Source organism: Pseudopipra pipra, chromosome 3, assembly GCF_036250125.1.
Source record: "Pseudopipra pipra isolate bDixPip1 chromosome 3, bDixPip1.hap1, whole genome shotgun sequence".
NCBI classification, from domain to species: Eukaryota; Metazoa; Chordata; class Aves; order Passeriformes; family Pipridae; genus Pseudopipra; species Pseudopipra pipra.
In genome coordinates, this window is record NC_087551.1 from 79,321,757 (window position 1) to 79,343,791 (window position 22,035).

The 22,035-nt window shown below is 42.5% G+C and overlaps 3 protein-coding genes across 12 annotated transcripts in view; 2 read left to right on the top strand and 1 right to left on the bottom strand.

Annotated features, from left to right (window-relative positions):
- MDN1 (midasin AAA ATPase 1) overlaps positions 1-5,103 on the top strand; it is a 105,199-nt gene extending 100,096 nt beyond the window's left edge. For both annotated transcript variants that reach the window (XM_064649951.1, XM_064649952.1), the window contains exons 100-102: positions 629-692; positions 2,388-2,530; positions 4,163-5,103. In XM_064649951.1, coding sequence (XP_064506021.1) covers positions 629-692; positions 2,388-2,530; positions 4,163-4,351 — 396 coding nt within the window. In that variant the 3' untranslated portion in view covers positions 4,352-5,103. The remainder of the gene's footprint in view (positions 1-628; positions 693-2,387; positions 2,531-4,162) is intronic.
- Positions 5,104-5,228: 125 nt separating this feature from the next.
- LYRM2 (LYR motif containing 2) lies at positions 5,229-6,976 on the top strand. The gene is made up of 3 exons (XM_064649990.1): positions 5,229-5,333; positions 5,525-5,665; positions 6,582-6,976. The coding sequence occupies exons 1-3, from the start codon at positions 5,289-5,291 to the stop codon at positions 6,660-6,662; spliced, it is 267 nt and encodes an 88-aa protein (XP_064506060.1). The 5' UTR covers positions 5,229-5,288; the 3' UTR covers positions 6,663-6,976.
- Positions 6,977-9,066: 2,090 nt separating this feature from the next.
- The window catches only part of ANKRD6 (ankyrin repeat domain 6), an 89,267-nt gene continuing 76,298 nt past the window's right edge, over positions 9,067-22,035 (bottom strand). For 6 of the 9 annotated variants that reach the window (XM_064649967.1, XM_064649971.1, XM_064649968.1 and 3 more), the window contains 10 exons: positions 21,133-21,231; positions 19,431-19,529; positions 19,121-19,198; positions 18,215-18,319; positions 17,834-17,971; positions 17,420-17,596; positions 15,434-15,586; positions 14,757-14,870; positions 12,667-13,009; positions 9,067-11,358 (listed from right to left, as the gene is read on the bottom strand). In XM_064649967.1, the coding sequence (XP_064506037.1) occupies positions 10,784-11,358; positions 12,667-13,009; positions 14,757-14,870; positions 15,434-15,586; positions 17,420-17,596; positions 17,834-17,971; positions 18,215-18,319; positions 19,121-19,198; positions 19,431-19,529; positions 21,133-21,231 (1,881 nt within the window). In that variant the 3' untranslated portion in view covers positions 9,067-10,783. The remainder of the gene's footprint in view (positions 11,359-12,666; positions 13,010-14,756; positions 14,871-15,433; positions 15,587-17,419; positions 17,597-17,833; positions 17,972-18,214; positions 18,320-19,120; positions 19,199-19,430; positions 19,530-21,132; positions 21,232-22,035) is intronic. The other 3 variants (XM_064649970.1, XM_064649974.1, XM_064649975.1) reach the window with 2 other exon arrangements.

Here is a 22,035-nt window from a genome sequence, read left to right on the forward strand (position 1 = left end):
TGCCATGGATTCCACAGTAGTAGGAGGAGGAAGTTTGTCAGACTTGACTGATTCCTGAAGAAAATAACTTTCTATACTAATACTTTCCAGAGAGCTGCTAAGTTGTCTTCTTTTAGGAAGGTTTTTGCATTCTTACCTTTCCAAAGTCAAATAAGATCTTCTGTTAATATTAAATGGAAATAGATAAGACCCAAATAGCTCAATGGCAGTCTTATAAACCAAAATTGGGAGGACTTGACTGTTGATTTTCTTAATTTTAATGGGGATTATGAAACTAGATACTTCTATTTCAAGTTGAAACCAAAGAAGTTCAAGCTAGAAATAGGATATATATTTTTAATTATTCCATTAATCACTTGAGCAATGTACTGTTTCAATGGCTTTGCTAGCATTGGAAAAAATTTAAATCCAGTTCCAAGGCTTCTCGGAAGATTCTTTAGTTCAAAAATACTTATTAAATTTGAAGCAGGAGTTAATATAGGAAAATGCCAAGGACTGTGTCTGTGTTGGATGGTCAGACTATCTTGGCATTTAAAATAAAGAAATATGTTCTTTAAAATTTTTTCATTATTAAGTTTATTGTTTTTATTATGAGATAACTTAATCTTCTTATTTGTTTCCTCTGCAGTTTCTTGAATCATCAGCAAATATGTTTGCTGCAGCACAGCAGTTGTCTCAAAATACTAATCCGGGTGAGCTTTTTTTTGTTACTATGCTTGTTGCTGTGGCAGTAGAATGCTCACTACAGTCCCAAAGTAGGAACCTGCCAGGAAGGCTCCTAGCACTGAAACATGACTTGCATTAGGGCTTTGGGTTTTGCTTTGTCAAAAGGAATGTTTGGTTGAAATGTAGCTCAAAACCCAAGAGACACCTACTTCATATTTGTCAATAATTCACTAAAATTTTAAGACTTTTTAAAAAGGCACACATTACATGTCTCCCGTTACCATATGTCTCCAGACCGTATTTAAGTCTTAGACACTCCCAGCTTAGAGCACTGTCCAGCTTCCTAGAGACCTTGACTCTCCAAACACTTCTGCTCTTGCTTGAGAGCTTGAGTTCTCTAAGTACCCAGAAGCACAGTGTTCTGAGGAGGGCGTTTGCCTCCTACCTGCTGCAAGTCTAGGTCATGAGCTGCTTGAATTTCCTAGAAAAGCTGGAAGACTGCTTGTCTCACATCTGACTCACAGTTAGTCGAAGGAACTGCTTTGTGATAGTTAAAAGCTCGTCACAGAGGCACCTGTATTTTTTATAAATTCTTGTTAAAGTAATCCAAGAAATGGACAGTCAGGGATTTAAAATCCACTCGTTCGCCACAGGGTGGCCAGGCTGTACGAATATTCAGAGAGGGAGCAGCATCCAGTCCTTTTGACTTAGGCTGGGATGCAGCAGCAATCAGCTTGCTAGAACTGGGGAGCTGGCAAGAGAAAAGGCAGAAGGATCCATTACTCCTTTTTGTAAAAAGACAAAGCCTTGTCACATTTGGGGCCTGTTTGCAGAAGTGTGCTCTGCATCCTTCCGTAACCCTTGGGGCTTGCATTCTGGGCTGTAATTACTGTGATTTCCCACATAATTAAAAGATGAAAGATACATAAGTTAGAATGTTCCTTTACAGGGATATATCTCTGACTCGGGGGGGCAACTTGGGTTAAATAATGTGTCTCCAGAAGATTGCTGGTGCTGAGGAACCCAGCATCAGTGCTGTGTATGTTTCAGGACGTTTACTTCAAGACTGTCTCCTTTGGTCCCAGGGGCTCAATGCTCTACAGTGGTTGACTGCCTTGACTGTGCCTTTGAGGCTAATCTTCTTATTTACTTTCATCCAAAAATCACCCATTTTGGGCAGTCCAAGATTGTTCTCTGATGGAAGCCACACCTGTTAAAACAGGGACAACAGGACAACGTTTCAGAAGCCCTGTCTTAGTCCAGGGTGAAATGCTAATACAGATGAACCCATAGGTACCTGCTTTGGGAGGAATAGGTTTGGGTTCTATTTCATAGCAGCAGCAGGTGCTCTACTGAGCCTATTGGCTGGACTCTTATGGTACAGCCAGTATTCAACCCCTGGACACTTACCAGGCATGAAAGACAAGACCATGACTGCATTTTCCATGCATTTCATCCTTGATTATATTACTGATGGATGGTGGGTTCCCCTCCCTCCAGTATTCTCAATGGTGTCACCCAGTACGTTCTTTCTTGATCCACTGTTAACTGCAGCTAAGCAATTGTTTAAGTCACCAAATTCTATTTGATAAAGACTTAATTTCCTTAGGAATACTCCTTTTTCAACTATACCCATAGGGCAAACAAAAGAATAGGGGTTTTTTTGCCTTTTGAACAAGTTAAACTAACTTAGTTAAATTTGAAATGTCCTTTGTGCTCAGAAACAGCGCAGCTGCTTTTGATTGTATCTGATGGAAGAGGCCTTTTCTTGGAAGGCAAGGAACGAGTGACAGCAGCAGTTCAAGCAGCTCGGAATGCCAATATCTTTGTTATTTTCGTAGTGTTGGACAATCCTAATTCCAGGGTAAGTAAGGGAGCAAGGGAAAAGTATTCAACTGCAGTGAATGAGAATCCGATACAAATCTTCTTCCTGTCTTTTGTAGTGCCATACAGCTACCTTATCTTTTGTATAGGTTAAAGATATTTAGCCCAATTTCAGTTTTTCACATCTGTCAGATCTATGATTTCTTCCTAATAATAATAATGGCCAGTCTTCGCAAGCGAAGATTTGGGAAAGGTCATAAACCCTTCGAGCCTGCGCAGTGGATTTTTTAGGTGAGACACAGCGTGCGCTGAACTGAGCCCACCCTTTAATCCTGAGGTTCATCTGCCGGGGCCGAGCAAAGCTTGGACAGTGGCAGTGAGGTCCCCAGGACGTAGCTGGATTGCCATACAAGGCTGACGAGCTCCAGCTGCCCGGGGGGCCGGGAATTGAACCCGGGTCGCAGCGGTGTGAGCCTTCCTACTGTGCTTCTTACCCTCTTTTGTACTTAAAAAAATCCTCAGCTTCCATGCCACAGAAAGGCTAAGTAAGAGCTCCCATCTTCAAATGTAATGGTTGTAGATCTTGGCCACCAGGGAAGTAGCTGGCAGGTTGATAGATTTGGAGTCTGAGAGATGCTTTGTTCCATCACAGTTCTGATTCAACTTGATAATTTCTGACAGCAGTCTCCATTTGACATGACAGCTGGAGCCAATATGAGATTAAACATAGACAGAAAGGAGTATGTGAGAGTTATTTGGTGCCTGAATTGGAAAAGTTGAGTTCTGTATCTGGTAGTTGTGGGAAAAAAACCTGTTAGATATCCTTGGCTGGGAAGCTGAAATACGTGGGAGCTTTTCAGGAAGACTCTGAGTGCAATATGTGAGGAAACTTAAGCTTTACTTTGAATTATGTGGTGAAGACTAATTTTGTAGTTCACATTTTCTTCCTCTATTTTTTCATACAAAACTCATCTGCTATATTTATTGTTGAAAAACTAACAGATCCCTTGCTGACAAACTGTTCTGATGAAGCCTGGCTGTTCAGATACTGTTGCCCAATATCAAGCAAAAATTATGGGTGTTTTTCGTAAGCGTTTTTCCTAGGGAGAAAAAAGGTGTTTTTTCATAAACTTCATTAATTTTCTGAGCTGCTACACTGAGCAACTAAGAAGTTACTTTACAAGAAGCACAGGTGGATTTTTGTCTTTGTAGTATTTGTTGAAATATTATGAAGTAAGTTGCTAAAGAATCTTGTATTAGAGCACTGCACAAATACAAGTTGAACTCAGCCCTAAAGAGCTTAAAGACACGAGTGTTGGAAAGGCATCAAATATATAAAACTAAAGTGGTAACAGTAAATTCGACTCATAAAATGCTAAGGAAAGGCAATATTTATGGAACTTGGTATTGCAGAAACTTAAGCTTAGTCTCTTCTAGCCTGTAATTCATGGATTAGGGCACTTTTATCTAAAAGGGCAAAAGTACTTAACTGCTTTGTGTTCAGATTTGATCTGATTTACCATTGAACACTTACAGCTTTTAATCTTAGAAGTATTTTATTGACTTTTAATCTAATGGGAGAAATTATAAGTATTTGAAAAATAGGATAAATTATATCAGTGGCCATAAAAGATGCATGTAATTTAGCAGTAACATAAATACTTTTTTACAGGATTCCATTTTGGACATTAAAGTACCTATATTCAAAGGACCTGGAGAATTGCCTGAAATCAGATCTTACATGGAAGAATTCCCATTCCCATTCTACATGATCCTCAGAGACGTGAATGCACTTCCAGAAACTTTGAGTGATGCGCTCAGGCAGTGGTTTGAACTGGTGACTGCCTCAGACTCTTTGTAGACTTTGTAGACAAAGTCAGGACCCGATTGCTGCTAAACTGCTGAAATACATGAAACGGTATTTCACTGGAGGGATCATAAAGTCCCTTCCTAAGTAGATTAACCTGCAGGAGCTGCCCTTGGGCAGTCAGACTGCACAGAACTAAGTGGTTTAGGTGCATTCTTCCATGTTTGTCAGAGGACAATTATGCAATGGCAAGACTGTCTCCTGCTATTCCTGCAAATAATGTAAAACTTTCAACTTCTCTTGTAATAACTTATTACCTTAAAAAAAAAAAGTATTTGTAATATTCACAGAGGTACAATTATTCCTGCCACTCTGCTGCCATAGGAAAAATGCTTCTGGGAAGGCATTTCTGTGTTAGAACTTGAGGTGTCTGGCAAAAAAGCATTCTTTAGCTTCACCCATGTGGCTGTTGCCTCTGGGAAGGAGTAGAGGAGCAGGGAAGCAGGTGGTTTTAAACAACCAAAAAAATGAGTACTTGAATACTTGGAAGTACTCTGCGGTTTAACACATCCTATTTAATTATGGCAGATTTTTGTCTGATGATATCAACAGGGAGTTTTCTGAATAATGCCATATGCTGATCTCCGTACTATCAGTTTACACTGTGAATTTGCCCCTCTGTCCGAGGCAGACATTGAGGATGTTTCATAAATCCAATGTCTGAGAGCACGGACGTGATTTTTCATTGCAAAGGCTATGCATCTTGTATCGTCTGTACTAATTAAAAGAGGTACCACTCTTTTTAATTATTATGTCTGTTCTTTGAGTTGATCAAAGCTGGAATGAATAAGCCGAACTTCCCACAGGGAAGGGGCACCGCGCGCTCCCTCTCCGTGCGCGGAGCTGAAACCCCAGGAAATGGCGGCGGGTGGCCCCGCCCGCCGGGGGCGGGCCCGGCGGCCCCGTGGCGGGGCAGAGGCGGAGCCGCGTCATGGCGGCCGGGCGCGTCCCGCCGGGCGCCCTAAGCTTGAGGCAGGTACGGGCGGGCCGCTCGGGCCGGGGGCGGCGGGGCCTTGTCCCGCGGCGGGACGCGGGCAAGCTGCGCCTTTTAGAAAAGGCGACGGGGCCCTCTGTGTTTGCTTAAATGTCCCTCGAAGCAAAGCCGCCGAGGGTGCGGCTGGCAGCAGTGTCCTGGGGCAGCGGGCAGACTTCCTCTCTTCTTCCCAGTTCCTGAGGCGGCAGCAGGTCCTTCAGTTATACCGCAAGATCCTGCGGGCGATCCGGGAGGTCCCTGCTGAACAGGATCGCCGCTACTTAAAGGACTGGGCCAGGGAGGAATTTAAGAGAAATAAGGATGCTACAGAAGAGGTGAGGATCGGGAACCCGCAGCCCTGACCGCCTGCCCTCCAGAATGGTCACTGCTGTCCTGTCCTGTGTCTTGGGGGGAGGTTTGTTTTGTAGGTGTCACTTCCAGACTGGTGAGAAGTCTCCTGTTACTATTTTCTCATTTGTAGAAGAAATAATCCATCATATCTATAAATATTATCCCCCCTGTTGGTGGTAGTAATGTTTTTCTTAATTTCCAGATAATAATCTGGAATTAAAAAGCTAAAAAACAAATATCCTGCTTACTCAAACCACAGATCAGGCAAATTGTACTGAGTAATACGGTAACTAACATAAACTTATTAATGGTTAAGCTTTTTTTTTTTTTAAAAAATCAACTATATTCAAGGAGAATACAATGAAATCAGATGGTTTGGGATATGAAACAAGTATGAAATGCAGAAACCTCCGCATTTCTCGTATGTCTCCAGTCCTCCTTTCTTGTTTGTTCCTTTTTCTAGCCAGGGCCCAAGGAATTTGTGGCTGAACTATGCAGACAAAGCCTTAGAGAACATATATAATGTTGGGAGAAACAGCCACCTGCTGTGTAAAAGCCCTGTCTCCATAATGCCCCATGCACGCCTGTCACTACTGATGTGCAGAGGTGGTAGACACAGAAGCATAAAGAAAACATTGTTAGGAGTTTGAATCCAGTTAAAAACTGAATTATTAAACAAAACCACAACCAAGCACATCATTAAGGAACTGGGAAAAATTAATTCATTTAGGCACCTGTTTCTTAACCACCTCAGTGACTACAGTGTTACTTCACACAAAGAAATAGATGACAGCAGTGCCAGTAAGAATTTTATGTATTTTAATGCCTTAAAAATCTGCACGGTTGTGTAAAACCTGTGTACACTGTGTTCAGTTCAGTAGACTCTATTTGGTTTTACAGGATGCAATCAGGATGATGATTACTCAAGGCAACATGCAACTGCAGGAACTTCAGAGAACACTTAAGTTGGCAAAATCCTGATACTGATTTTGATGACAGTTGGACTTTCATCTGCTGCAAACAAGAATAGTGTTTTTTTCCAGAATGTGGTTATAATGGCAGCTTTTGCTGGCAACCTGGTAAAGTTTGAAGGGGGAATCTACCACAGTGGGGATGTTGTTTGGTTTTTCCCCTTCCCCTTTCACTTCTTGGTTTGGTTACCTTCCTGTGTGGAAATCACTCAGACATAAGAAACCGAATGGATGATGTAGCATGAGCTGTGGGAAAAGCAGAAAGCACCAAAAATTACAACAGCAGTGTTACACCTGTGAAATAGAAAATAAATATGAACCAGATTTTTTTGTCTTATTTTTTACTGTGGCAAGTGTAGGTGGTAACATTCACAGTGCTAACAGCTCTCCATGTACTGTGCCAAGGATTTTTACCAAAATTTATGATTAAAAAAGCATTTGGGATAAATAAATGGGCCCAGAACAAATAAATGTGACAAAACTTTGAAGAAAGTGTTTTGTATGTAGATACTGATTTTTCAGTAGTAGCTGAATAAAACTTAAAAGGGGAGGTGTTTATGTATGAAAATGAGAGATTTTAGCCCCAGAGATGGTTATTACCAAGTCAACAAGAATTACCTTCAAGCTAGTATTTAAAAGCCAATATAAATTAGAATTACAGCTAGAAAGTACTAACTGCAAATATTGTGGTTTGGTTTTCCAAATGTTACGATACTGCAGTTTTGTTAGCTTGCAACTGTTCTGACTTCCTTTGAGCTGCAGTATATCTTTTATATCACATATATCACATAACTGGATGGATAGCAGCAGAGAGATACCTGACTATCCAGTACTGTGTGCAATTTAGGTTGTGGTTCTAAGACTTGCAGAATTCCTTCCTCTCGCACTTTGCTATTCCAGTTCCCTTACGGAGCCACCCCCCCGTGCCAAGGTGGCTTTCTGCTGGGTTGGTGAGCTGGACAGCAAATCCACTAAGCGCCATCATTGGCACAAGAGAAGGGACAGGATGCTACTCCAGGCTACAGGAGGGATGACAGGCCCCAGATGAGAGCAGGAAGTATGCTGCTTGCTGGAGCCAAACAAAGGCTCTTCAAAGTTGCTTGGTAAAAAGCTGCTGCTTAACAAGGAGGAATGCCTTTTTTTTTTCTGATTATTTTTCTGAAAGTCGGTGTAGAATCCTTTCCTATCGTGTTTATTTAGCTTTGCAGTAAAGAATGTGCCTCAAGCAACCAGTAAGGCTGCTCACAGATTTGGGTTTGTATAGACAGAAGCCTCTGAGCGTTGATCAGTCAGTGAAATATATGTATGTAAAAACATTTTGTTAAACATTTACATTCTGCTAACATTTTCTGGTAGGATACACTGGCAGTATTAGGGTGTTGGGGATTGATTTTTCATGTTAGTGGACAATGCTGCTTAAAAAGGAATTTTGACTAAACAAACTGTAGCCAATTTTGGCTGTTACCACAGGTAACCTTCCCTTTCCCTTCAGCCAGTGCTTGGATTTCTGCTCCTTAATTAGGAGGCTTTATGCTGCTGCCTCGTTTTGGAGCCCTGCACCTGCATTACTCCTGTGAGTCCCAGTTTTTATGTTTCTAGGTTGTGGGCACATAATCCCAGGACTAGGATTGACAGGCAGTGCCTGGACAGCCGCTGACCTCATGAGTGACCCTGAGACTGGCTTGGTTGCTTAGAGCATGGTGCCAATAACACCAAGGCTGCGGGTTTGATCCCTGTATGGGCCACTCGCTTAAGGGCTGGACTCAATGATCCTTGTGGGTCCCTTCCAACAGAGAATACCTGCAAGTGCTGCTGCCTGTCATCTCCACTGCTCTGTGGGCTTGTTGAGGTAAAGTTGCCTGCCAGAAGTCTTTAGGAGTCCAACATAGTCTGTGAGGGTAAGTAAATTTACTAAGTATGTCCTGCAGAGGAAGACAGAGGTATTTTGTAAAGTCCAAGGAATTAGGATAAAATGCCTCCGTTTCTTTTACCATACACTCATGAGCTTCAGAGAACCTCTAATATCAGTAACCTGCAGCCAGGTTGCTGTCTTAAATTACTTGGATTTACTTAAATTACTTGGACATATGACCTTAGTAGCGTGGTCTGTATGTGAAACGGATGAGCTGAAGCCATGGCCTCTCCCTTGTGCTTGGGCAAGCTCAGGAGTGTGTGTGATCAGCTGCACAACTCAGCCCTGCACCAGTAACTTCTGAAATGCTGGGTGCCTGCACCAGCTAAGAAACAGCACTCACTCCCTGCAGCCTCCCTCGGGACAGATGGTAGGCTCTGTATCCCATGGTTTATAGCCACAAAAGCTTAGAAGTTGAAGTCCAATTTTCTGCTCCCTCTTCCAAGTGAAATGAGGGGATCCAATCAGTTTTCCCTGGCTAGAAAATGTTACGCCACAGATCTCTGAGCAACACTTACTTTAATTGCTTGGCAAAACATTAACTTTATCCAGATGATACAAAACTTCAGTAGCATGCTTCTGCATTCCTACATAGCTTAAACAAAACTGTAAACATAAGAAAGTGTCTATATTAGACTACAGAAGTCAGAGCAACAAAACTAGTATTTCCATAGATGCAGATACATTTGTCTTGATAGTGCATTAATAGGAACTTTAAAAAATATTGTTATATGATACAACTTTCTTTATACATCTGCTAAGAAGACAAAAGCTTAATTACTAATTAGTCAGTGGTGTCTTCAATGCTGTATAAAGTATTTCGTACTGATTTTAGGGCTCCCCAGTACAAAACTATTTTTCTCCTTGGCAGTACCATACTGTGTTAGAAATCAGTTCAATCATGATCTGGTAAGTAAACTTACTTTCCTAACAGAATCTGATGGAGCCTTCTTAGAGGTATAAGGAGGAAACCCTAAAGGCAATGAGTTACAGTGCCTTTAGATCATTTGGAGTCTGTCAGCGTGGACAACATTGGTCAGTGTAATTTTGATTGTATAACAAAAGGCATAGATAAAAACTTGAAAATGCTGTTAAGTTCTGTTTTGTGGGACTTTGTCCTAAGACCTTCAAACTCACCAGGGCCTGGTCTCCTTTTTAGAGATAAAGGAAAAAACCAGAGGAGTTATTCACAGGAACAAAGGTAGACAGTCCAGAGAAAGTGTCTGGGAGAACATCCTGACTGCAGAAAAAGAAATATTGGAGTAGAGGCAACCAAGCTTTCACTTTAAATAAAAGACTTTTTCAAGCTTCTTCAACAGTTGAGAATTCAGCCATTTGCTGCTTGAAGGAAAAGAGATTTATATAAAACTTACACCTAACAGGTAGACCACGGTTACAATAAAATATTTGCTATCCAGGCCTTAAACAAAACTTCTCTGTCAAATTACAGGAGTACAGCCCCAACAATTGTGTAACCACAAGGAGCTCTGCAACCAGGACACCATTTAAAAGACAATAAATCTGATTTAGCATCCATTCTAATAACGTAAAACCAAGAGTAAAGCAAAATGGCAGCCAAAGCCTATGTCCCTATTGGGATGAGTTGCCTTAGCATCTCCATCCATGGTTGCCTGCCCTTTTCCAGCTGGAAGCCTACATCTGTCACCTACCTGGGCTTGATTATAATTGGGTTCTGTAGTGGAGTGGGTTCTGTAGCTTTTCTTCATTGACTAGAGACAGGCCCTGGGGATTATCTAAAATAGGATCAATAGCCCTTCATCACTAAGGAATTCTGTCAAAAGCTCTCAAACATCCTGGATTTATTTCAGTAATGGTATGACCACGTGTTTACATGTAGCATACAGTGGAACCCTCTAGCCACACATGACCTATGTGGAAATAAGGGAATTCCCTTTTCAGAAAGCAGTTTTGGTTGCTAATGCATTTGTTTTCAAGCAGCATCTGGAAACCGAGAGTGCAATATTAACAGACTCTTGGAAATAACAAAGAAAGGATTTAATCTGCAGCATCTCATTGTTATCAGTATAGTCTGCATATGAATTCTCCTCAGTTATGGAGTTTCCAGAGTTATTTCTACTCCTGAAAAAGAGTGTTTTGTTTGGATGTAACAGGCACTACAAATATCTATCAATATTCCAGATTCCCATACAGCAGGTTCCAAGATGAGTCCTGTTGCTTGACTGCCTGCTTGGCAGTTGCTAGCTGTCTTTCTGCACCTTAGTCCTTAATTTGCTGAGCTCCTCTTCTAAGCATTTAATGTGCTCCTTGAGTGCAGCTTTGTCCTGTTGCGCTCTCTGGTTTGCTTGGCACCGGGCTTCTTCTATCTTCCGCTCATACCACTTCTCCATCTGTGTGGAAACGGCCTCGAAGAAGTACTGTGTTATCTCCAGGGCCTGGGAGGTGTCTCTGAGGGGAGGGGCAGGTGGCTGTCCTGCAGGCAGGGCACAGGGCTGCTGCTCCTGGCTCTGGTGTGCCCCGGCGTGGTGCAGAGCTTTGTGCCTTGACTGCCCACTTTTGCTGGACTTTTTTGTCTGAGTTCCTCTGTCGATGAAGTATCCACTTTGTGGTTCAGTCTTTGCAGGTTCAGTCAATGGCTGCAAAGCAGCTTGAACCTTAACATGTCTTAATTTGGAGCCCAAAAGCTCAGAGGAGGGCAGCTCCTGCTGGAACCTTTGGAACGTGCTGGCACTTACAGCTTTGTCCTTTGGCCTGACATCTTGACCAGGGGCAGAAGAAGAAACTGGTCCACCAGCCATTGACTGTTGCTCTGTACCTACAGAATAAAATATAGATAATATGTTAAGAAAAGCTCTGGGCATTTATTTTAGCATTCAGAAGCCCTCGTTTGATGAATGATGCAGTACCATGCTGTGTACATTGTACAGGCTTATATTAGTTTAACACATCTTCACAGTCAGGCGATGTAATAAAGGGAAAAGCTGGCTCCAGCAGGGAGGTGCTGCACTGCGGCTGTGGGTCTACACACTGACCACTGTGAGGGTGGTGAGGCACTGAACAGGTTGCCTGAAGAAGTTATGGATTCCCCATCCTCGGAAGTGTGCAAGGCCAGGTTGGATGGGGCTCTGAGCAACGTCGTGTAGTGAAAGGTGTCCCTGCCCATGACAGGGGGGTTGGAACTAGATGATCTTTAGGGTCCCTTCTGACTTAAAATTCTATGATTCCCTGACTTCATCAGAAGGACGTGTAACAAAGGTCAGTCTGGATTTCCAAAATAGGTCTGCTGATATTTACGAACACTCTGCTTTTATAAAACTTGAAGCCCCAGTAATTATGAAAAGGTCTCACATTTTGATACTTTTGAACTGTTCAACGCAGAATAGCTCACACTCACGTACCACAAGATCTCCTATGTGCCTTTCTAATCTGATGGGGCATCCATGTCCATGTCTGTTCACTCTGCATTCTACTTGGCTGTGGAGACCTGGCCATTCTGCCCACATCTTTATTTTTTCTCAGAAGTTTCCAGAGCCAAGCACAGAGAGGTGGCTTAAATCATATCTTCAGGTGGCCTTGATCCCTGAATGGGCTTCAAGGTTCTCAGCTATTTTTATTCTTGCCAAATGAACTAATAATTAAACAGACTTCAGTTCAAGAGAAGAGGAAAAAGAGGTTTACCTATATACTTGCAGTTTGAATATTAACATGGGAAACGAGTATTTTAGGTTCACATCTCTGCCCTTATAGGTTCCAAACATCTGAAAAGCACTAAATAACAATACACTTTTTCAGTAGACTTTGGATAATCTGCACAAGCCCGCTTTCCTGACAGACAACAGGGTGGAAGCATATCTGGAGAAGGTGGAGAAATTTCAAAAAACAGAGTTATTCATAGCACCAAAGGACTTGGCTTCAAAGACACCAGAAGTATCAGGAAGAGTCAGTAGAATTCCACCCAGCCATGTCTTAAAATGTTCCCACTGGCTGCCTTGAAAGCATATTCTAATCCCAAAACATCAGGCATATGGCTGGGGGAAAGCACACAGCTAGAATTAATATATGAGATGTTAAAGCATCCCTCAGTTAATCAGCTTGCCCTTGAATGAATATGACATCTAAATACCTGGCATGGTTGAATCTGATGCACCATCTTGTTTAATGCAAAAGTGTTTCCCAAAGCTCTGCTCTGGCATCTGGACTCTGCTCCTTCCCCCATTTTCCAAGAGGCTATTTGGAAGCGTGGTATAGGAATGCTGGTGGGAGCCCTCTGACTGCAGCACAGGCTGGTTGGCTTTACACTCCTTGGCACTGTGGGGGTTGTTGTCAGTATCCAGGGTCTCAGTGAGAGACTCACAAGTGGACAAAGTTGATTTTGGTCTTGATGACCTCGAATCTCCAGAAAGCTTGAGCTCCAGATTCTGAATCTTCAACAAGCACCAAGTCTTCAGCTCATCGACCAAGGAAATCTATGAGAAAGAGACTGCAAATTAGACAATCCTATGATGAGATCCTACAGTTCCTGGGCTGCTGAGGATGTGTGGCAAGGACAAAGAGAAGCAAGCTGGGTATCGGGGCTTCAACTCCCTGTACAGATGTGCATGCTGTCACTGAGGATATTTAAAGGACTGCAAATCAGACAAGGTGAAAAACTGCGCATTATCTAATGAAAGGCACCCTCCTTCCTCCAAGCTACCTCCTCTTAGATATGACTTCAAATGCAACTCTAAGTCCTCTGATCAGGGATGACTTGTTTAATCATACAGTCGATGATACTTTCTAAGTGCAAGGATCATCACACGTGGTCAAAGCTGACATTTTTTTAACAGTGAAATTTAAATTAGACACTTCTGGGACCCAGCTTTATATCATTACCAACCTGTGCTTCTCTGTTCATTCAGTGATTAAGAAGAGTCCCACACTAAATGATAAATCACAAACAGCTTTCAGATTACAAAGGTGCTTAGTGTCAGCTGCAGAGTCATTTAAATAATTTAAAAGAGGAGTAGCTCTTTCACCCTGTTCATATGACATCATGAATTTAGGTCAAGCCTTTCTAGGCACATTTAGTCAATGTGTTTAGTAAAGGCCATTTCTGTTTTTCCAGCAGTTTCAATAAGACCCAACAGAGCAGGAACAGCTGATATCGCTTAATTCAGTGCACCTGATGTATCACTCCAGCATCTCATTTCTTAAATGGAGATTACAAGGAGATGGAGTATAAGCCTGGACTTTCAGCAGCCGATATAATACTTATGTCTCTTATAATGAAATAAAAACTAAAGCTGCCTTAGTTTGGCAAGTAGTTTTCTTTGGAGAACAGTGTTTTGTGGATGTTAGACCCAAGTATCTTAATCAGTAATTTATGCAAGGATTATCAGAGCTGCCAGTCTTTTAAAGCAGATTTGGAACAGTCTTACAGAAACTCATGACATTTTACTAGCACAAAGTGTATTTCCCAATTCTTGGAAGAATACTAGTAATGAGAAAATGAACTGTATTTTAAATTTACCCATGTGAATAGAGAAACACAAATTTCTTAGCAGGTTTTAATGGTGAGTTTTTGTAGAGGCTAGGACAAGAGCTGGATCAGCTGGATCTCTATGGGAGCAGTTATTCTTGTACTGCTGGTTAAACAAGCATACAAAAAGGATTTGCCTAATGGCACTAATACACAGTTTGGAGATGGTGCCCTGTTGCTAACATCAGAGGGAAGAACTGCAGCCTTTTAATACATGGGGGAAAAGAGATCAGAGAGAGAAGGGAGAGATTCCCAGGGCCCACAACCAAATGGATGAGAAGTAAAAGGAACAACATAGATCTTAGCCTTCGTTACCATTTGCAGATGTTCCTGCAGATGTCCTTTAATAAAACAAAAGCTAAAAACACAACTGCAAAAAATTTAGCAGTAGGAATTTCTGTAAAGCACTACGTTAGAAAAGCAGTATTTTTGTTATGGATCCCACACTCGAGGCACACCAAGTTAAATTACAACAGTGGGACTGGATTTCACATTCCTCATTTCTGATGCAAAAACTTTATAAATTTGGTTTAGAGATTAAGGTGGTGGATAGGAATAACTTGGTCTTTGAAGCTCTTTTCCCTGTTTAAACAGATGAGATAAATCTCCGATATTCTCTCTGCCTACTGGAATGAAATTCCTGAGCTGAGCTAACAGGGAATGAGCTAACAGGGAGTAGCTGTTCTGAGCCCTACCTGCCGCTTCTCCCCCTCATTCTTTTCCAGCTCAGTGTGCTGCTGCAGGCGGTGAAGGCACTCTGTTCTCTCTGCAGACAGCCGCTCAGCCATAAGCTTGTCTAAAACACGGAGCTGTGGAAAAAACCACAATTCAGCTGAGATGATCACATTAAAAACCAAACAAAACTCCCATCTGTGAACCTTGTAAGTCAAAGTACAGTCTGTCTTTCAGTCTTTGTTTCTAGGAACTCTGCCAACTACAATTAGATATAGCTTGCAAAGGGGTTCAATCACAAAATTATCAATTGAATAACTATTAAATAAAAAAATGATTTAAAGGATCTTGAATCTCAGTGCATACGTAAGTCAGCAAGACAGACTTTTACAATTATGAACTGACCAGCTCTAGGGCTGCCTTGTTTCCCCCTTAATGGTTCAAGCCATTAAGATTCCTTGTCTAATGAAGCACTGGAAGCCATTTAACATATTAAATGTGTCTTTTCTCAAGACCCTAGTTTGCAACATTAGATCCCTGTGGTATGTCACAATTCTCTGGTCTTGAGTATTATATTTCACTGTATTTTTTTACAACATAAGAAGCAATAAACGAATCATGACAATGAAAATAGTCATTAAGCTTAGGATACATTTCTAATAGTCATATGGGCAAGCAGAGCTCTGGGTCATATTCTTACTTGATGTTGAGTTTTGCTTTCCATCTGGCCCAGCTTAATATTCATCTTATCTTGTACTGTCCCAAACTCAGCTTTTATCTCTTCCACTGTTGCCTCCAGCTGATTCTCCAGTTTATTTATCAGGGGCTCACAACGACATCCATTTATTGGTGCCTGAAAGTAGTAACACATTTAGTTGCTACATCCCACCATCCTCTTAGCGCACTTGGGATATTATCTCAGCCTCCCCAAGTCAGTCTTGGGCTTTTCTGTATCATATAATGTATCTCACCGTCCTGAAAAAATCTTACAGTAGCTCAGCAAACAGGCTATTAGTTGAAAAAGCACAGACTAGAATAAAAGACTGATCTGATTTATATGGACACATCCTAACACACAGCAGTGTTGATTTCACTGGGGCTACAAGGAGCACTGAGCTCAGATCGTGTATGCTGTGGTACTGAGTGCTGTCTGAGGGGATACCATATTACAGGCTTTATCATTATAACCCTTGTCTCAATGCTGTAATTCTGAATTCTGTAATTCTGCTGTAAAAAAATAATCTGATTTTGTGGATATGTGTAGATTGTGTGCATTTGCTTTTTAACCTAATGACAGCTAATCCTCATTGGCCTCCACTGCAGCCCAAAGGCAGAAATTGGCTCCTTCAGGGGTATGCCAGTAGTCCAGAATGTCTGTTCTGAATCTGTCTGCAGAGGAGCCTCCCTCTCTCTTTTGGCAGCACTGTTTCACAAACTGGGGGTTATTCCCTTGGCATGGATAGGTGGGTGGTTTGCTGAGCACTAAAGAAAGCTTCAAAGTACACATACTTAAGAAATTATGTTTGCTATTCAGGGCCTGAGGGCATCAAAGAATACAGACAAGCAAAAAAAAGAAGAGAGGAGTGTCATGTATTTCAGGAAATACTATATGGGAGTTTAGCTCTATTAAGCTAATCTTTGTAAGTAGATGAGATTTGTATAGAAATCCTATCTGCACCTCTCTTTCTGCTTCCCAAGTCCTTCCTAATGGCCTACCCTCCTACCATCAGATGCTCGGGGCAGGAAGATACTGCTTTTAACATATAAAAGGTCCTCCATCCTTCCTGATGTCTGCTATAGGATAATAAACTATAATAGTGCCCCTGTCTGGAAATTTCTTGAACATTCCACAGAGAGATTGGAAAATACAGCCAAAGTAAAACCTTTGTAGCCTGACTTGAATGATCTTCAGAATCTGCTGAATTTCTTAGCTACAAGCAAGGGACCAAAGAGAGCTGGTGGATGGATGTGACAAACTAAGGAAATGAAAGGACAGACCTCCCAGGAGGGCAATATTAAGAAAACAACAATGCAGATGTTTACAGTGTCTACAGGGTAATTTGCTGACAGTTTTCACGCTTTCTTGTAAATGTCTACTGGTAATTAATTATGTAACAAAATGATTAAAATAATATCAGTCTCAAAACTGGAATAAATGCATATGAGTTGGTAGCTTCAGGTTTATTTATGAATCAGTTTCTGTACAGGTTCTGCCTCCAGGAAACACAGAATACCCAAAGACATGTTGCAGTACACAGAAAGAACTGAAACAAAATCTATTGAGCTTACTCAAGCTTTTGGTTTAGGGAGAAAGCTTTCAGTGCTCACATGATGCTTTTCCTTGGAAAAGTTCTTTGCATTTCCTGTCAGAAATCTTAATGTTTCAAAGTATATCATAAAAGTTCTTGGGTCATTTCCCATCACCGTTCACACCTTATCTCCAAAAAGGAAATACTTTGTAGATCAAAACTACTTATGTCTTCTTTAACAGGCACAAAACCAGCTTATTGTTTGCCAGACTTCAGGCCAAAACGCAGCTGGAACCCAAACAAGGGAAACGAATCCAGTCATGATTTCATGCCCCTGAGAGTGCAGTTAATTGAGCATATTTTCTATCCGTTACCTAACTGTGCCCCAACTCCATGTGCTGCTCCCAGCATCTCCCTCACCTGCAGTGCCAGCTCACCTGCATCACCTTCCCGTCCTTTCCTCGGTACAGTGTGTAGAGCTGGTAGGCTCGGACCTCATGGGGAGGGGGTGGGGAGGAGCAGTGATGTTTGCTTCTGCGCTTAGGCACGTTTTGCTGGGGCTGAGGGAGTGTCTGCTGATCAGATGGGGAGATGGGGTCCGAGAGTGCTGAAACCTGCATAAAATACAGATGTTTTCCCTATTTATGAGCCCCTTGGTAAACTATTCCAGGTGGAAACGAGACAAATCCACTCTGACAATTACAGCAAAAATTGGTTTTATCTGAAGACTATCTCTGCCCCATGAGCACGGCAGGGCTGCTGCCCTGACTGACCAACACACCAAAGGGACACCCACCTACTGCTCAACAACTCTCTCTTCCCTCTCTTTGCTGTTTTAAATCTACTGATACCTTTTCCTTTGGCTTTTTCTTTTTGCTCTTCTTCCCTTTGGGATCTGGTGAGGTTGACTGGGGTTCATCCTTCAGATTGTTCTTCCTCTCCCGGGGCTGGTCGCTGCTCGGTGTGTCAGCAGCTGAGATACTGCCCTGCTTGAAGCAAAGACGGGGAGTTCAGAGCAGTTGCAGAGATGGGGAAAAGGAGCCTCTTTGTCAATTGCCCAGTTTTAAGCTGCTCTGCACATGGGAAGCTCTTTAGCAGCAAAGCATGACAGACTGCCTCAGGCAGCTGCCGTGGCCATGCGCAAGTGATGGCTCCAAAAAGACTGAGTCCTCATGGGTTTTTAGTAACACTCTCTCCTCACAGCAGATCCAGCTGGTAATGCCAGGCTGTACCTTGCTCTGTGCCACTTCATCCCGTGGCACTGACTGAGCTCGCCTTTCCTCCTTCAGTCTCTCTCTCTTCTTCCTCAGGCTTCTCCCACGGTTAAAACGCAATACCTGAAGGCAGACCACACTGTTACTCAGTGATGTCATGCTCTTTCCTACCACAAAAGACAAGTAATAGATCAGACTTTTTCCACGTCTTTACAAAGGGCAAAGGATAAAAGAGAGTGCACTGCCAGACAGACACTGGTGGGCCAAGCAGTGTGGGTGCTTATGCCTGTGAAAACACACCACTGAGCTCAGTCTACTGGGGCACTTTGCTGTCCCCTAAAAGGATAAGCAACTCTTCCTCTGTCCTCCTGTGTCCTTGGGCTGTTTGCCAAGCCAAGCCCAGCCCTTTTCATGCAGAGGTGACAAGGAGGAGGGAAGGATAGTGCCTGTTCTCATACCCTCCCACCTCCCTTCCGGCTAGAAGAGCTTTGCAGCATTTCACGCACAGCTGTGAAGTATAAACAGGATATTTTGTCCCCATTTCAAAGCATCTTCCATCTTGGGGATGGGACATGCCTGATGCAGGCAGCAGAGTGACACAACTCAGGAACTTTTGGGTACAGGGCAACTTTCTAACCCCTAGGCCACTGCAGGGAACAAGTGTCTCTGACTGCTCCATGCTCTGCCAGTCAGGATAGTGGGACCTCTGACAGCACTTAATGCTGAGGCTTAATCTGCACACCTTGCTGGCCTTGGGGGCTGAAAGGCTCTGCATCAATAGACCTGAGGCCAGCCCACGATGCCAGCAGAAATGTAGGCGCCTTTCACAGCACAAGATAAGGACCAGGGGGGATGCGGCCTCCCAAGGTTAACTGGCCTCAGCTCCACGTGTATGTGTGTGCTGGGAGGAGATGCATAACATACCTGTGATGCTTTAGTGAGGAGGAGTGCAACCTCGGGGTTATTGTGTTGTCTAGCAACCTCTAGAGGGGTCTGACCTGCCTGAGAGGAAAAAGAAAACAGCATTTCCTTTAAAACACAAGCTACTGGAAATGTGGAATTTCTCCAACCAAGTTCAATACATTGTACACAAGAGTAAAGCGACTAACTGCTTTAATTTACCCAGATATAATTCAACACATATCAACCAAGTATTTTTTACCAAGCCTATGAAGAATGTTGAAGGGACCCTACATTAATATAAAATACCAAAGAAACTCCATGTCCTGCTTACATTGTTGACAACGGATGCATCGGCCCCTGCCTCCAGCAACAGCTTCACCACCTTCTTGTGATTTAGAGCAGCAGCTACATGGAGCGCCGTATCCCCTGCCTGCAAGGCAGAAAGCAGGAAACAAACGTGTGAGACAAGTCCTTGGGTCTCACTACAGAGTTCACACCTTCGTAAAAGATGCTCAGAGGTGAAAAGACCTACACTTACTGATGTGACAACTAAGCTTAAATAAGGCCCGGTCAATAAAAATTTTAAAAAAAAAAAGCTGAACTGGGAGGAAGGTGACAGGAGGGGCAAGGAGCTACTTCAGCCTAGGTTTGAGAAATGCAGCTGGGGTGCTGGTGATCTAATTAAACCAAGTGATACATGATGCAGCTTGGAGACAGCCCAACTCTATCTCCAGCAAAGGGATACAATATCTGAGGGCAGAACCAGTTTTCCCACCACAACCTTCTCTTTTTTTTCCTTCTCCTAGTTTTGATTCTTTGGTGTGCAGGTGGCAGTGTATCACATTACTCAGAAATAATCAGATAAGTACCAGCAGCATGATGGTTGGCATTCTCTTCACAAGATTCCTCAGGAAAAACAGATTTTGGACCAACGCCAGGATGCAATCCAGGTCCAGCACTAACACACTGCCCTGCCCTTGTCCTGGTGCAGTGAGGTGAAGACAGCCATGATCAGATTTAAGCACCAGTAACAGAGCCAGCAGCTGTTCAAGGGAGACCCTACACGTGCATATAATGCCCTCCTGTCCCCCTTGCCTTGCATTTTGTCTTCCCAAACTTCAATCTCCGTGGGACTAGGGGTTATCTATTGCTTGTTGCTAACTTAGACAAGGCATATTCCTATATCAAATCATTGTATGTGCAAATACGGAACAACTTCATGTAGTGCTCGTGAATGAAGGAAAGGGATATCTTCTCTGGGCCAGGTTCACAGCAGTTGATCCTAATATTCAGTAACTCATTTTGCAAGTTAAAAAACTAATTTCCAAATAAAATCACATAATAAATTTAACATGCTGAAACCCATTTTGTTTGCTGTATTATCTCATAGCGAAGAAAGAAGATTAAATGTACAGATCAGAAAATATCTTTATGATATTCAACTACGCATGGAAGATTTCCCAGGAACATGGGAAAATGTGGTTAAGCACCACATAATCTGTTTATTTAGCTGATTTAACATATTTTAATGTATTAAATTTATTCGCTTCTACCACCCAATTAGGGTATGCTATAGGTACAGGAATCAATTACTTCTCTATAAAACAACTACGGATGATTAATCCTAGGCTGGACTGATCATTACTTTGAATTTAGAGTATACTTTTTCTTCACTTTTATGTCCTTTTAATTCCCCCTACTGCAAAATGCAGCAAAGAAAAGTATTCCAGAGGAATTCACACTTCGGTAGCATCTAAATGTCCGTGAGTTCTGCTTCATGATGTCTCTGTAATGGCCATAAGATCATTAAATCACCTCATAAATAAGCAATGTGTTAAAGAAATGATGCAAATGCGATGGCAAAATAATAAACCATTGATATGCCATTATTTAAAGGCTATTCTTAAAAGCTTAGGCATTTGGTGGTACAGTGGAACACAGAGTGAAGTGGGATTACTTGGGTTGGAATCCCTCTTTCCAACAACTGGCCGTATGCAAAGGGCACAGAGTCACAATGAGGTTCATGCACTGACCTGGTTCTTTTCATGGACAGAACAGAAAGCACTGAGCAGCACCCTAATGATGGGCAAGTGATTATAACGAGCAGCCACATGCAGACAGGTATCTCCTGCCTGCAAACAGAAACAAAGCTCTGAGCATGTAACCACAGTGAGAAAGCCTGCATTTGTCATGCTGTTTGGGGATGAAATAATCCTATTAAACCAGAAAGAGCCATAAATACCACACACCTCCACTGAATAGCTATGCTGTCTTCTCTCTAGTACAAAACGTGCTATCACGGGTGGGAAAGTTTAACAAGAGGTGGGGTCAGGCAAGGTGGGGGCATGAATTCATTAACCACTGATGGGAAATACCAGAATTATAAAATGCTGGTTTACTGCACTACAAAACCTGAGTTACGTTTTTCCATTAAATCTCTCTTTCTGAACCACAAAACCAATGTGATATGGAATCTCAATCAGGGGGTTGTACATAATGTAGAAAACATGAGGAATGGGGGGCCAGAGCAGCAATCCCATGAGGAGTGGCACTTGTGCAGCTGAGACTAGGAGCTGGGAGCAGAGCCACACACAGTTTCCACTTCTGTGTGTCTCTGCCCACTTTGTTATCAAGCAGAGACAAAAACATCTGGCTTCCTCTGTAGATTGGTTTTTTTCCTTTGTCATGCCAGAATCATTATAAAATAGGAGGAAAGCTGTCTGCAACTGAAGCCACCTTGAATCTACCTCCTTTGACAGACTGACACACAGTATATGTGATCTGCAGGTCTGAAGATTTTCACCACTCTGGCATAAAACCCCTTTAGGTTTTCCATCTTTTTGAGAGAGGAGCCCTTTTGCAGAATTTCACAACAGTGTATGGGTCAAGCCATCAGGACCCCAAAAGGCAGGAAAGACCAGCTGCCTCAGTCTGTG

Excerpts from the sequence above, each read along its gene's own strand:
- LYRM2 (XM_064649990.1), top strand. The coding sequence starts at position 5,289 with ATGGCGGCCGGGCGCGTCCCGCCGGGCGCCCTAAGCTTGAGGCAG. Across the intron at positions 5,334-5,524 it reads GCGCCCTAAGCTTGAGGCAG|TTCCTGAGGCGGCAGCAGGT; the intron begins GTACGGGCGGGC and ends TCTTCTTCCCAG. Across the intron at positions 5,666-6,581 it reads ATAAGGATGCTACAGAAGAG|GATGCAATCAGGATGATGAT; the intron begins GTGAGGATCGGG and ends TTGGTTTTACAG.